Source organism: Vicia villosa, linkage group LG1, assembly GCF_029867415.1.
Source record: "Vicia villosa cultivar HV-30 ecotype Madison, WI linkage group LG1, Vvil1.0, whole genome shotgun sequence".
NCBI classification, from domain to species: domain Eukaryota; kingdom Viridiplantae; phylum Streptophyta; class Magnoliopsida; order Fabales; family Fabaceae; genus Vicia; species Vicia villosa.
Window position 1 is genome coordinate 180,384,890 of NC_081180.1, and position 16,214 is coordinate 180,401,103.

The 16,214-nt window shown below is 35.1% G+C and overlaps 2 protein-coding genes across 2 annotated transcripts; one reads left to right on the top strand and one right to left on the bottom strand.

Moving 5' to 3' along the window:
* Positions 1-296: 296 nt before the first annotated feature.
* Positions 297-903, bottom strand: LOC131660437 (uncharacterized). Its single transcript, XM_058929689.1, has 2 exons — positions 577-903; positions 297-527 (listed from the first exon to the last, which is right to left on the bottom strand). The coding sequence occupies exons 1-2, from the start codon at positions 901-903 to the stop codon at positions 297-299; spliced, it is 558 nt and encodes a 185-aa protein (XP_058785672.1).
* A 7,222-nt stretch (positions 904-8,125) lies between these two features.
* LOC131660448 (uncharacterized) lies at positions 8,126-8,524 on the top strand. The gene has a single exon (XM_058929696.1). It carries the CDS (start codon positions 8,126-8,128, stop codon positions 8,522-8,524), a length of 399 nt encoding a protein of 132 aa, XP_058785679.1.
* The last annotated feature ends 7,690 nt before the right edge of the window (positions 8,525-16,214 follow it).

The window sequence follows — 16,214 nt, forward strand, 5'->3', positions numbered from 1 at the left end:
GTTTGTGAGACGGACGTCTCACTTGCTTGAGTGGGCCACGTGCTCACTCCTTTGGGCTAGGCCAGTTGCTCTTCGCACCTCCATTCTTTTACTAATGCTTCACCTCCATTTTTACTTGTCTTTTAAATTGATTTTTCTCTATTTCTTCTTCTTTTGACAAATAGTTCTCAATACGAACATAATACCCGAAACATCGAAAATACCAGCATAATACTAAATAAAAGCAATTAAATCAAATAAAAGTACTAGCAATATGTATGTAAATAAATTTAAATATACTATATCAATTCGTGTTATCAGTAGTGTAATGTTTCTTTTTTTTTTGTAGATTGCTTCTTTTTCAACTGAGAGACTGCATTAATGAAAGCCCATTCACCCCTAGAATTTCCTTTATCAATTTCCTCAAGATTTCCCCAAGAGTTCTTTAAAAAACTTGCATCAGCAGCATTAGTATCTAAAATAATAGCCGCCCTGTCTGGAGTAGCTTCTACAAAATTAGACAGTTGAGTGTCTGAATCTTCGGACAACTGCGAAATAAATTTACGAGGGGTTATGTTCGACCAAACTCGTGCCCACCAGAATTTGTTCAATATCTGCTTCTATATCCACCCCTTTGCTTGTGTTCAGGTCTCTTTTATCACTTTCAATAATGACTTCTGCATCTTCAATGATAACCAGAGAAGGAGGAATAACATTTGAAACTTTAGGCACATATGTAGTTTTACCCTTGGGATTAGTATTGGCTGTGATTTTCCTCCGAAATTTGCAATCTTGTACCTCATGACCTGTTTTCTTGCAATGTGAGCAAAGCACTGGTATATTCTTGTACTCGATATCAGAAAAGAAAGTGAAGCCTTCTCGTTCAACAAACACATTGTAGTTGATAGGTAGAGTTAAATCCATCTCAATAAGAACACGAACAAATTGAATAAAAGTTCTGTCAACTATCGATTTTGAAGATGCTGCACCAATACAGATAGGGGTTCCTACACAGTTTGCAATAGCAAAGAGAATACGAGGACCCTAATACTCTTGTGATAGCCCAAAAAATCAAACCCAAACCTGCGCGGACGAGTTATGTTGCGAGGAGGGGTTAAAATCCTTGGTCCAAGAAAATAACTTAATCGTACCAGGATTGAGATTTATGGAACCAAAAGAACTGACTCTTTGCAAATCCTCCAAGCTTGAGAAGGTGAATTCGTAATAGCCTTTGCCAAGAGATAACAATCCCTAGTTCTTAACTTTCGGCCAAATCTTCGAGAGCTTAGCCCGTAGAGCTGCCACCGTTAGAGGCGTGGAGCCTTTTGGCCAAAGAACTCTACCGTGTAGATTATTCTTGCATTCCAAAAGCCCCGCCTTGTATTCATCTAGTCCGGTTCGGGGGAACAGCTCTGACATCAAGTGGGTCAAGCCCCCTCCCGATCGCAGTTGCAGGGGATCGAACCGTGGTTCTCCCTACCAAGTCCAACGCCAATCACCACTGGACCAACTAACGATTGGTGTCTTAAATAATACTTTTAATGAACTCTTTTTTAAAAGAATATTAATAGATTTAAGATGTAATTAATGATCCTTAACGAGGGCTCCCGAGACACTCGTTAACATTGCCCTTAAAATAAGTAATTCTAAATTAATAATATAAAATTGATTAATAATTACAAACTAGTTTTAAACCGATTTAAAACTATATTAAAACTGTTTCAAAAATTAATCAGTTTTTTATTAAAGTGGTTTAAAAAAACTAACGGAACTATCAATGAGATTTGTTGCCTCCACAAGATTTGCCCTGCAAAATAGAAAACAATCGTCAACAAAAAGCAAGTGGGACACACTAAGTGCCCCGTTGCTAAATGTTTATAATGAGTTACTAAACAAAGTATTTATATATAAAGGCTATGAATATAAACGTTATGATTTGAAGTAAATTAACATTTAAATTGAATCTAATTTAGTGGTCAAATTAACATTTTTATTTCTAATTACTTAATTAAATCTATATAAAGGTTATGATTTGAAGTTTACATTTTTATTTTTAATTACTTAATTAAATCTATATGAAGGTTATGATTCGAAGTTTACATTTTTATGACGAAGCTTACTCCTCGATCAATGAAAAAACGAGGGTACAGGTCCTGTGAGCGTTATGTTTTACTTTTTATTTTTAAATAAAAAATATTAGCCCTCTATTTTAAAAAAAAAATCAAGGAAACATTTCTATAAGGGAACGTGCTTCGATACCCAATTGTTGCATCTTATGTTTTTTTTCAATTGTTTATTTAGTATTTCTCACTTGGCGCCTTTTCAAATTCTATTTTTAATTTTTTTAAATTAGTATTTACTTCGGCTAAATGATTATACTAAGAGGTCATATATTTTGTATTAAGAATTTCAAAATATTATTTTCAAAATCTTACTTTACTATTTTATTTGATATATTTAAACTCCTCATTTTTAACAAAAACCGACGTGATATATCTTTTTAAATGAATTCACAGAATATGGCGCTATTGTATTTTATTTTATTTTAATTTAATTAATAGTATCACATTAGTTTTTATGTAAAATCGATGTGACACATTTTTGCATGATATTATGGCGCTATTGTGCTTCACCGAAGCGACTTATATATCACTTTGTTTTTCACTGAAATAGCCTTTTGATCGTTTTATTTAGGGTTTCTACATTAAATTATCTATTGATCAATTTGTTTCTATGATTTTCTATTTATTTTCACAGAAACGTTAGTCTCTTGATAGTCATGGCCGACTCGGCAAGAACCTCATACAACATCTGCTACAACCTTTGTTAATACAAAATATAAAAGAAAAACTAGAGGTGCCACGATGTATACCAAGGTGAAAAAAATCCCACGAAACTATTGTTCACTACACGATTAGAGTTGATGGAGAAACCGACAGGGCTTCTTGTGAACATGCTGAGGATTTTGGGGTTACATTGCATAACAAGTTAGAGTAAAATGAGTATTTTGACAGATAGTTGGCATGAAGTTGATGAGGATTTGAAAGACTACATAGGACAGATATTACGATATTTAATTTGAATTCTATGATTTGTTTTAAGAGTATATTTTTTGTTTAAAACTAATAACATCTCTATTGTGTAAACTTATAAGTGTCAAAGAGTAGTTATTCTCGTATATAGTTTTACGGTACTTATCGTCTCTTTTTCCTCAACTTGTGCGTGAATACGTACGTTTTCGTTATATTTGTACATATTATGTATTCTTCAAGTTTTCAATTCATTTATGTACCTTTTGATATTTTTCTTTTCATTTTTTAGGTATTGATGCGTAATTGGAGCATGAGCAATAAAGTATAGAAGACATCGCTTCAAACAAGCAATTTTGAGCAATTCATCAACGAATAAGGCTTAAAACAAATATGAGAAAAATAATCAATTTTGTAGATATTTAGTCATTGTTAGATAGGAAATTGAATAAGCTTTCCAGCACTTCGAACCGGGCGCAAGTTGGAGTTACAGTTCTCAAGTTATGGCAAAAACACTAGTACGGATTTTTTCAAGACATCACAGACCACGCGAAGCATGCCCTTCAACTTTGGAATTCAATAAGTAGGGAAAAATCAGATTTTTTAGGCATCGGTTGGGTATTTTTGAGTGGTAACACCATCAAAACCATTTTTTGGTAGAGAGAGCTTGAAAACAACAATGGAGCTTTTATTTTGATTATCTGAAGTCGGATTGCTCATCAATTAGAGTTAACAATCTGGGAGATTTGTGATTCTTCTTATCTTATCTCTATGTATTCTCTATTTGTTGGGTTTGTTTGTAAGTTTACTTTAAACCTATGCATATTGGTTACTCTATTGTTGTATAAAGTTTGCTTTAGAAATCTTTGTCGGTGTTTTCTTGATCTTTTTGCTTAAATGCTGTGGATTTGTGTTGTTATAGACATATAGCTCATGAATCTTGATTATGGGGGATATTTGTTAGCTTTAGATTATAGATATAGGTTTGGGGTTAACATCCACATAATATCGGAGTCTAGTGCCTCTGTGTTGTTCGACCGATTGAGACATCGTCGAAAGAGCAATGTGGTTGAACTCTCGTCGATGTTGCAGAAATGGACATTGATGTGGGAGATATGTGGTGATTCTGACGAGTATTGTAAGTTTGCGACGAGTAGTTTATATTCGTGTCCCTCTATCTAGAGCAGTATTAGAGACGGCTCTACCCGTTAGTCTGGAGAAACCTCCTCCTCTGGGTACGTGCGATGGCACCATGGACTAAGACGAGCATATTGAAAACATTGACGCTTTCCTCTACTATCCCGGGGTTTCGGGGGAGATCAAGTGCCGACTATTCCCAACTACACTGCATAAAGGAGAAATGGCCTAGTACAAGACCTTACCAGATGAATCTATTACTTCCTGGAAGGGTCTTGGTCGGCTATTCTCACGACACTTCACCGCTTCACGCAGACACCCCAAATCCAAAGCCTTCTTGGAAGCCATCATCCAGGGCAAGGATGAGTCCCTCAGGGCCCACTTCAAAAGGTTCAACAAAAAGGTCGTGCAGGTATCAATAGCCCTCTAAGGAGAACATTATAAATAGAGGGCAAGGTATTGAAACTCTCACCAAAAATCTCATACTTTGTGATATACCTTTGCCCTCTTTCTTACTTTGGCATGGGAGTGTATTGCAGGTACAACCCCTTTTTTTCTCAACCATCACCAAAGATCACGGCGTCGCTGTATGCCCTCCTGTTCCGACTCTACGCAAACACTTATACATACTTTAATTTTGTTTGGTGAATTGACTAAACAATTTAAACTCAGATTAGCTCTTTAATTACAAATCTTCACTTTTCAACTTGTTTATTTATTTTCACCATTCCGTTTTATAAAAATAGTATTTTTCTTATTATTCAAGTATGTGAACATATGTTTTGTTTACATATTTTTGTAAATTATATTGTTTCGTAATGTTTGTTCGAGTGTGTGGTTAGTACACTTTCTCTAGGTTGCGTTGAGCCGAAAGCAATGGCGTGTCGTGTGATTAGTGGTTTTTACACGTTTATTTACCGTTGTTTTTAGTTATCTTTGCTTTAAATTGTTAAGCATTTCAATGCTTTCTTATTCATTTTATGCGTTGGTTGTGTGTTTTACTTTTTTTAGGCTAAGATGAATAAATCGGGACAAATCAGTGCAAAAAATGCAAAACTAGGAGTTCTGGAGGAAGCACCAAAATCATGCTTCAGTAGGCCATACACGGTTGGAAGAATAGAGAATAGAGCAAGAGTCATGAAGCCTTGGCCAAATGCGTGTCAAGACGCATGTGAGGGAGAAACATCATGTTTCCCTAGCCAAATGTGTCCCCAGGTGCGTACCGGTCACCCACACGCATGCCAGACTACATTTCCTTGCCCAAATGTATCCCCAGATGCGTGCCAGCTTCCACATGCTTGCCTATACCATGACAGTGCCCATATGCGTTTCACTAGGCCAGACGTGTCCCAGACACGTTTCAGCTGGCCAGACACGTTTCAGCAGGCCAGACGCGTGTGGGCGTGATATGGTGGATCTTGGATCTGAAAGCCCAAAAATAGGAGGAAAAATCATAGGAAAATTTGGTGGAGAGGTTTTTGAAATTTGGAGAGGATTTTGGACAAAAAATAACCTTGTAGAACTTGGAGAACTCAGATTTAATGCTAGGATTGAAGATTTCCATGAGCTCTTGCAATTGAAGACCTGATTTCCATCATTAATCTATAATGTCTACAATCAACACTATGTTTTCCGTTAGTTTTATGAGTAGCTAAACCCCCTAATGCTAGGGGGTGACCCTGATTTTTATTTGTAATGAATAAGATTATACTTTTGCAATGACAATTCGGTTAGTTTTTTATTGATTTGTTCTCTTACCGTTTTCTTACTTTTTCTATCGGACAACCGGAAATTGATTTTGTGTGACACAATTAAGTCGAACAAGCTATTGTTCATGATTTGTTTGAGAACATATTCAAGTAGATATTACCTAGGACTAGGGATATTCTTCAATAATAGGAACATTCTTGATATAGGATGGCTTAATGTCAACCGTAATCTTCGATGGACATAGTAATTAGGTTAAAGGATTGAAGAATTATTACTTGAGGACTTAGAAATAATAAATCTTAGGAACTGATAGTCAATTATTCAAACCAGCTGTTGCAAGGTACGATCTGATTTGTTTCATGATCGAATCATTCACTGTCCCTAGCATGCTACTCATATCTGTCATATCTATCCGTACACTTTAGTGATTTTTGTTTGCGATTTATTTCATACGTCTCAAAAACCGAAACCATAAATTTTTTTAATTGAACAACAATTCAAACTCGATATTTCGACGCAATCCTTGAGATCGATATTTGGGGAAAATCCCTACTATTACTACACTGGAAAAATAGTACACTTTCTATTTTTCCGATCAATTTTTTGGCGCCATTGTTAGGGACTACAGAAATATAGCGTTTTCTTTAGTTCAATTAAAATTTTGTTGCTCGTCAACTAAAATTATATTTTCTTTTATTTTCATAATTTCCTTTTTGTATTATTCCTGATGTTTACCTAATCTTTTATGCAAGGAAAGCCCTCAACTTAATTTATTTTTGACGCAGAAATTGAAAGAACATCAGGGCGTGAATAAGTTTGATCAGCTAAACTAGAATCAGAAGAGGAAGTGGTCTCAGTTCATTCAGGTTCAGAATCTAAAAGAGAAAAAGAAGATATGGGTGAAAATCCTCCACCACCTGAGAAACTCCTTGGAGACTATGGTGTGGCAAATACACCGGGTGGTTGACTAACAATTGTTAACCAACTAGTGAATGTTCCTAATTTTCAACTGCATCCGAGCACCATGAATCAACTCGTAAGAAAAACTTTCACCGGAAAGGTAAACGAAGATGTAGAGATTTTTAACCATCAGCAAGACTTTGAAAATCGATGGTCATACTGAGGAAGTAATGAAGCATAGAATGTTCCCGTTTACTTTAGCTGAAGAGGCAGAAGAGTGGTTATATTCTCTCATTAAGGGCAGTATTACAACATGGGAAGAGATGGAAAAGGCTTTCTTGATGAGTATTTTCCAGCATCGGTATTTCTGAGAAAGAGGTATGAAATCTTGAACTTCAAGCAAAAGGAGGGTGAGTCTTTGGGAGATGCCTACAAAAGATTCAAGAGGATCCTCGTGGCATGCCCAACTCATAATATGGATCAGACTGAATAGCTGCAGATGTTTGTCAATGGGCTCAAAATAAAGACAAAGTAGTTGATCGATACAACAGTCGGTAGGTCAACTAATTTCTCAAGAACCACCAGTATTAAGAAGATCATAGAAGAGATATATACAAATGAGCATTTGGAGTTGTATGAAAAGTGTACTAGAAAACCTGAGGGAGTTATTAATCTGAAGCTGGAAACCAATAAAATTCAGGTAGAAGATGCAATTGCTATATAAGTTGAAAAGAAATTAAAGGCTGTGAATATAGGTACACAATAGGTAGCTCAAGTTCAATCTGCTCAGACTGTCAGTTGTGAAATTTTTAGTGGACCTCACCAAACTATAATCCGGGGTGGAAGAATCATCTCAACTTTTCCTGAAAAGAACATCAACAACAAGCTCCTCAAAAGGAAGAGTGGGAAGTAGCTATAGAGAAAATGGCTAACATTGTTCTCAGTTTCAAGAAGAGACGAGAAGAAACCACAGGAACACCACAACGATAATAAAAAATATGGAAGTTCAAGTGGGTCAGATAACACAACATCTAACTCTGCAAGCACAAGGTACTCTTTCGAGCTCAAATTTGAAAAATCTGAAAAATTAAGAGAATGGCAATGCTGTCACAACAAGAAGTTAGAAAGTGTCAGAATCTGAAGAAGAAAAGGCAACAGATGATAACTTGGTCATAAAGGTAGATCTGGAAGTGGGAGAAAATTAGAAAAAGCCCGAAGAAGTTGCACTACTGGTAAAGCCACTTGAAGAGAAAAATAAGGAGGCTAAACTGGTGATCAAATTACCATTCCCTACTTGAGTAGCAAAGAAGGATTCAAAAGAGAAAGATTTTGAGAAATTTGCTACACTGTTTAAAAAGTTAGAGATCAATATGTCTTTCTTTGAAGCACTTGAGCAAATTCCCTTCTACAAAAAGTTTATGAAAGAGGTGATTTCTAAGAAGAGACAAGTGGAAGATGAGCCGACAATTGTGTCTGAAAAGTGTGGTAGAATATCGCCAAAAAGGAGGATCCCAATCAAGAAGAAAGATCATGGAGCGGTCGCAATATCGTGCATTATAAATGACAAAACGTTCAAGAAAGTGCTAATTGATTCTGGTTCTAGTATGAGTTTAATGCCATTATCTATTTTCAAAAAGCTTGACATTGGAAACATAAGCGAGAGTGGGATAAAATTGATATTTGTTAATCACACCATTAAGCAGTCATATGGGATAGCGGAAGATGTATTGGTGGAAATTGACAATTTTGCCTTTCTAATTAATTTCTAAATCATGGACATTCCTGAAGATGAAGAGACTCATATCCTTCTTGGTCGACTATTTTCGCTTACTAGTTAATGCAATTTTGATATCAATAAAGGGACACTGACTTTAAGATCACTTGATGAAGAGTTAACGTTGACGGTGTTAGAAATCAAGAAGCAAAGTGAAGGTGGAAATAATCAATCTTCGATTGGTATGATAAAAATTGAGGGAGAAAGCAAGATTCCAAAGCCTCTCCCAGAAAAAGTCTCAAGCATAATCTTTTAGGTGTCTTTATCTCATGCATCTAGCAAAATTCCTAAGTTCATTCAAGAAGTTAAGAAGAAAAAGAAAAAGGAACATCAAGGTGAGGAGATGAAAGTTGGAAGTGATTTGAAGAGAAAGGGGGTCCATACTTTTCATCTACATGAGTTCTTGGTTACGGAAATGACAAGGAACAAGGTGTGGAAGAGGAAGTATCCTCCATAATAAAGGGTACTGGAACGTCGAGCCATTCGACGTTAAACGAAGCGCTTCGTGGGAGGCAACCCATTCTTTTAAGAACTTAATTTTCTTGTTGTGTTTGTTTTGTTTTGTTTTCTGGGAATAAAATGGGGTCCTTCTGATAAAAGCTAGGAAGCTGCAGTTGAAGTTGCATTACCCTCTGTGAGTCACCCTTTTCAGTTTTGTTCTGAAATATTAGGGCCAATTTTTAGTTCAAGTTTTGGGGGGGGGGGGTGGGGGTGGGAATTACTCTTTGCATTTTTATTTTATTTTGTTGTTATGCTATGTGTAAAACCATACATTGATTTCTTCCTAAATTTGACCGAATTTTTTGTTTTTCATAAGAGTTTTTTTATCTCGAAAGAGATCGAGAATAGTATATAGAGATGAAGGGTTGGTTGTTTGGGGTAGGAAGTTTGGAATAATGTGACAGGAAGGGATTTTTTTTTAACACCCTTGGTTTCCTAAAAAATAATGAGTCTAACATCTAGATTTGTACCATAGTGCTTGTATCTTGAGAAGTACTCGTTGGGTGGTATATTTTGACAGTCTGGCATAATCTATATTCACGTGCACACGCGAGTGGTTTGGAAATAAATAATTTTGGCACCAAATAATAAAAAGGGGTAAAAGAAAACCGACTCTCTAAGTTGGGTAACCCTCACCCGGTTATTTAGCCCAAAGGGGGTTGATCCCCAAACTTTGTCCGAATAAGGACAATATATAAATTGAAAAGTTTTAAAAATTTCATCGATAACTAATTGTATCAATAGATGCAAATTTAGTGCCTAAATAAAAATTCTTGATTAGTCTTGTGCATGTGATGATTTTCATATATTCCATTTCCTTAATTTGATTGTCCGGATGAAAAAGTAGGAAAATAAAAAAAAGACTTAATTACAAAGCATAGTTAGAAGGTATCCAAAGGGGAGCTTAGGTTTAAAATATTCTCGCAAAAACTCTCAACATCATGTGAATACCGAACAAACTACCCCTTGACCAATATGAACGAAAGTATCACGTATGAGTACCGGTGTGCTGTGAGTTTTATTAGCTCTTGCAATTTTTGCTTGAGGTCAAGCAACAGTTTAAGTTTGGGAGAGTTTGATTAATGGTTTTAACACGTTTATTTACTATTGCCTTAAGTTTTCTTTTCTTTATATCGTTAAGCATTTCATTGCTTTCTTCTTCATTTTATGCGTTGGTTGTGTGTTTTACTATTTTAGTCTCGAATGAATAAATGAGGACAAATCAGTGCAAAAAACTACACAACTAGGAGTTTCAGAGGAAGCGCCAAAATATGCTTTAGGAGGCCTGCCACAGATGGCCAAATAGAGAATAGATTAAGAGTCATGGAGCACTGGACAAATGCGTTTCAAGACACATGAGGGGGAGAAAAATCATATTTCCCTGGAAAAATGCGTCCCCAGACGCGTGTTAGAATAAGATTTGGTTATGCAATATGTCTTTGAGTTTTGATGATAACATGGAGTATATTTGTATGAACAATTTTGTTATACTAATGTTTGTTATGTTGAGTACTTAACAAATAGGTTCTGACTCTGATGAAAAGGCATGGCCCAAACATCATAAGCTACCAATTTATGTTTCCGTGCTACACAAGTTCTGATGAACAGTAGGAAAGTTTCATAAGCATCTGAAGACATTTTTCTGATACGAAGTATGAAGAAACCATTATGAAGACCAAGTGCTAAAGACTGGTAAGACGTGATTCTAAAGACTCTAAAGACTTGAAGTTCTGAATACTCAAGTTTCTGAAGACAAATCGTTCTGAAGACCAAGTGCTGAAGACTCTGAAGACTTGGTTCTGAAGACTCTAAAGACTTGAAGCTCTGAAGGTCCAAAGCTTATTTTCTTTTCTTCTAACTCATCTTGTGAGCCTCTAAAGTTCAAGAAGAATAAAAGATAACCTTATGTAGTACGAGGTACAAGGTATAGACGAATGTTTTATTCCACTACTAAGAAAGGACGGACGTTGCTTACTATCTTGTCTCCTACTACGTTCAAGCTGTCAAACTTCTGCAAGTTCCAGAACTTCCCTCCAACGGATATATTATTTTATTGGCTATCTAAAGGGCTTAAATACTCAAGAGAAAGTTTCTAATTCATGATCATATCCAATTCTGAAGAGAATGTTCATGATCATATCCCACTGTCAACACCAGATAAATAAAAATTGGTTTGGTTTGTGTTTGGAATTTATCTCGAATTTTAGAAACAAACTAAGATAGTAAAATATGATTTTCTCAAATAAAAAGTGCTTTGCCAAGATTAGTATTCACTATTCCAAACTCATGCATTCCCTCAAACCATGTATATGAATTCTAATTACATGAATACAATCTAGTATTGCCACAATATCATTTATTCCTAAATAATATTGTAATAATTGTTAAACAAAACTTTAGGTAATTTTTTCACCTAAACATGCATCTAACCATCATTATCTAGCAATACAAGTGATAAACAATACATAGATCAATTTCTACAATTTATGCATTGTTTGAATAAATCTCTAAAACAATATTTATATTATCTTTTTCAACAATAATATAAATCAAAGATAAGATTTCAAAACAAGAGATTCATACTATATTCAACCAATGAGAGATTCACATACATGAATATTTAAGAGAGATACATATAGTTATGAGGAATAGCTACCTCTAATCTTAGCAAAGAAAAAGGGTTTAGTTCCGCATCACCATGGTTGCAAGCTCACAAGAATGATGAAATTCGTTTTTGGCTTTTCCCCTATTTTCTCTCTATTCTGTCTTTTTCAAATCCAATAATAATATCAAAAACCTAAGTTATGGAGATATATCTCAAATTACACAAAGTTTTTCCTTCCAATAAGACAAAATGAAATGATTGTTATTCCTCTTGCCTCTTTAAGTGACCAATAGAAACTAATAACTCCAAAAAGTGCTTTTTTGCTGTCTTTCACGCCACCTTGCGCACATGCCACTCAAAAGTCAGAATTGGAACTAAGACACGCTGGCAGGATTTTCTTCAGTTCGCGGTACAAACATGGGGACGCGGCGCGAACAGAGTAGATTTCCACTTCTTGGTTCTCTTGCTCAGCTCATTCTTTGTGATTCAAATATCCAATTTCTTGAAGCAAAAACTCTACAAAATTAGCAAACAGAGTGAAATACCTACATAACTAGAATTAGAACAAGAATAATTGCATTTTTGCCTATAGTGTGATAAAAAACATATGATTTGAATAGGAATTGGTTAAAAGGGACCAATAAAAGATGTGAAATTTACTACTATTTGGTCCCTAACACCTATCTAAAGGGCTTAAATACTCAAGAGAAAGTTTCTAATTCATGATCATATCCAATTCTGAAAAGAATGTTCATAGCTTTATATTCTTAAGTCTAATTTTGAAATATATCATTTACATTCAACTTGTGTAGAAGCACTTATACTGTGAACAAACTTTAATTCAAACAGTTGTTTGATTCTTCCTCAAGAGACTTGTTGGTCAATAGTCTAGGGAAGTTTAGGACTAGAGAGTCTTAAAGGTTGTTAGTCACCGGAGGTTGCTTGTGCAGGGTTAGTTGTAACACCCCAAATTTAATTAAATTGGTTAATTAAATTATTGAAGGATTTAAATATTGGATTCTATCGTGATTGGATTTTTCGATATTATTTTAAGGAACGTATTTGGATTTATTAAGTTAAAGTCAGAAAATAATATTAAGAATAATATTATTTATAAGTCAGAAATATTATATTGATGGAATATTAATAAAAGTGATATAATTGGTTATTTGAGTTAGTGAGCTTATTGGGCCTATTTATTTTTACTAAGTGAAGAATAATAATGTGGTTTTACCCTTAGTCCCAATGTTATACTAAGGACAGGTTTTAGTGTTAGTAAGGGTTTAAGGGAAGTGTAGAGATATCATAAAATAGAAGCCATTTTTGTGAAGAAGGAGGCTAGGACTTGAAGAGGAGAACCAAGTTTAGAGATATCCCAAACCAAGAGTCAATATTGGTAGAGTTTTCTTCAATTGAATAAGGTAAGGGTGGGATTCTCTTCCTATAATGGGGCTTATGAACAATTGTATGTGGGGAATTGGGTGTGTAGATTTATTACATTATGTTGTGTTGATTGTTGCTGTTCATAGAAAATCATAATTGGGGAATAATATTGTTGCTATTGTGAGTTAGAAATTCGAATTAAATTAGAAACAGTGTGCAACTCTGTACGTAATGGAAAACGAGGGGAACCATGCGGCTGTGAGCCCATTGACGGGCGGAACTTCGTAATGCGACAGTCGGCGTGTAACCCCTTTGACGGGCGACATTTCTTATTGGTTTTAAACATTATTTTTGTCTTTCTTGCTCTGCATTTTGTAATACGATTTTAACTTGTACATATTATACATTCTGAATATAGGAAGGTAAACTTCATTATCATGATATTTTCTTTTGTGAATTGTTTCTATTATCAAGTTACTTTCTTTTATCTACTATTATTTAAATAAATTTACGATGGCATATGAAATAGAGTGAAATATAGATTATGAAATGGATAACAATGTTGTAACAGTAGGATTATAGAACTAATAAACAGTCTCGTTAGATCGAAATAGCCGAAATAATCAGTATAATTAGTTGTCTGGAATTTGATGAAAACTGACGTGGTAGCTGAGCTTAATTAGTACACTAACGTGGTAGTGTTATTTTATCGAAATTGTGATATTAATCAGTCGATTAACTAATAATTGAATTAATGTCAAATAAGCCTATTTAATTGGAATAAACTTAAACTTAGATTAACTATTCGGTTTATCAGTAAATTACAATATCTTGAGTACATAATCGAATGAGTTGGATAATCGATAAGTAATTGAATTGTGTCCAATTAACCGGTATAGAATTGTGATCATACCTTAAGAATTGTTGTGGATATCTTGGTGATTATTTTGCTAACGATATCGACCGTTGATTGTGTGAATTCTTGGAGTTGCTCCGTTGTTTATATGAAGTTGTTGTATTATGTGTGAAGTGTTAATACCTTTTATGATAAATGATGATTGTGATATGGGCGTGTGCCTTGTGACGAATATTTTGTGAAGTAAATGATAAATGATGATTGTTGTGATGATTTTGTTAATATGTGAAGTTATATGTTTAGCATAATATACCGAAACATGATGATAATGATGTTGTGATGAGTTTATCTCTATGTGAAGATGAATGATTAATTGTGATGTTGAATTACCTCTAATAATTGGTAATTATCAGTGACGTAGGTGTATGCCTAGTGATGATGTGTGATTGTGAAGAGTATGTTGTGTATGTGGTGACGAAGGCTTATGCCTTAGGCCGTGAATTGGCAATTGGTGTCGGGGGCAGAGGCTCCAATTGGTACCACATGCATATGCATGAGTCATGTTCCAAGTGTCTTATGTGATTCATATTTGTGACGTTTTGTGACTATATCCTGATTGTATTCCGTGACTTGTTAAATGATGAATGTATGTGAAAATGTGAATGATGATTTTATGAATAGTATGACGATATCAATACTAGTGAATGCGATTAACTGAACATGTCTTGTGTGGCTTATATGTGATGTATCGTGAATTAGCTTGCAAAGTAAATGAATGAGATTTATATGTAATTAATGTGAATATGATTTGGGTGAATTGTCGTGAGATGTAAAGTATATGAGATTTGCGAATTAGTGAAAGCATGAAGTGTATAGCAATATTAATACTTGCGATGTGATGACTATATATACCTGAATCCCAATATACAATTTATCATGCGCTCACTTATATGATTTGATATCTCACCCTTTTCTCTTGTTCACCGTTGTCTTTATATTGGTAACATGTAGGTGTTCGAGTATGAAGATTTAGTTGCCGTTAATCGAGTCGGTTGTCGCTCTGATACGTAGCATTCGGGGGGACGAACGCGTTGATTTACTTGCTTTTGATTTATTATGTTTTGGCAAATACTTGAGTTGTCTTTTGGAGATTGCCACTTTAATTGTGTTAATTATTGAATTATGATGCTATGAATCTTTGAACTAATTGTTGAGTTTTCGTTGAACTTCTATGGAAGTTGTTTTATGTTAAAGACTATCATTTAATGTTGTCGGTTCTTTCGTACTTTGTGAATGCTATGTATCCGCTTTATGCGACGAGTTGATTTGTCTTTGAGAATGAATATGTGATACCTCAATTGTTTCGTTTGTGAATTTTTATTCTCTTATTTTATTTAAATTTCGCGGGTAGAAATGGGGTGTTACAGTTAGTCACTTGTGGGTAGCTTGTGCAGGGTTAGTCACTTGTGGGTAGCTTATGCATGGTTGTTTTTTTGACAGAGCTTATGCATGGTTAGTCATAAGTGTTTGCTTGTGCAGGGTTAGTCACTTGCGGGTAGCTTGTGCATTGTAGTTAGTCACTTGTGCATCGTTAGTCACCGGCGGTTGCCCGTGCAGGTGTAATTAGTTTGGTTATAACGGGTTAAGACCTCGATTGAGAGAGGCGCAATTACCTTGGAGGGTGGACTAGACTAGCTTGGGAATTTCTCAAGTGAACTAGTATAAACATAACTTGTTCTTTCCTTCTTGCAATATATAGTTATTATCAAGAGTAAATAGTTTGTTATTTAAAGAGGGGAGTTTTTTTTTATTAAAGTTTTGTTTTTTAAAAACCCTATTCAAACCCCATCCTCCCTTCTAGTGTTTTTCACACCTTCAACGCTTGTCAGTCACCCACATGCATGTCATATTGCATTTCCCTGCCCAAATGCGTCCCTATACGCGTGCCAGCCTTTCACATGCATGCCTAAATGCATGCCACTGTCCAAATGCATCCCGAGACGCGTTTCAGCAGGCCAGACGCGTCTCCAGACATGTTTTAGTAGGTTAGACGCGTTCCTAGACATGTTTCAACAGGCCAGACGCGTCCCCAGACATGTTCAACAGGCCAGACGCATCTCTAGATTTGTTTTCACTAGAATTTATTATGCTTAATAATTTATTTGTGTTGATTATATAAAAGCATGAAAAGGATCAAGGCATTTTTTTCATTTTGAGCACAGCTACCTTGGCCAAATAGTCAATTCACCTTGCGAGTGTATGCTCATTAGTATTCCTTTTTAGCCTTTTTTTTCAATGTCCATGTTTTTTTCTAAATACTTGTATATGGGTGTTTGGTTC

Bases quoted from the DNA above. Each gene is read 5' to 3' on its own strand.
- LOC131660437 (XM_058929689.1), bottom strand. From the start codon at position 903: ATGGATTTAACTCTACCTATCAACTACAATGTGTTTGTTGAACGAGAA. The intron at 528-576 runs GTGGGCACGAGT...TTTATTTCGCAG, and splicing joins CAGATATTGAACAAATTCTG to TTGTCCGAAGATTCAGACAC.
- LOC131660448 (XM_058929696.1), top strand. From the start codon at position 8,126: ATGTCTTTCTTTGAAGCACTTGAGCAAATTCCCTTCTACAAAAAGTTT.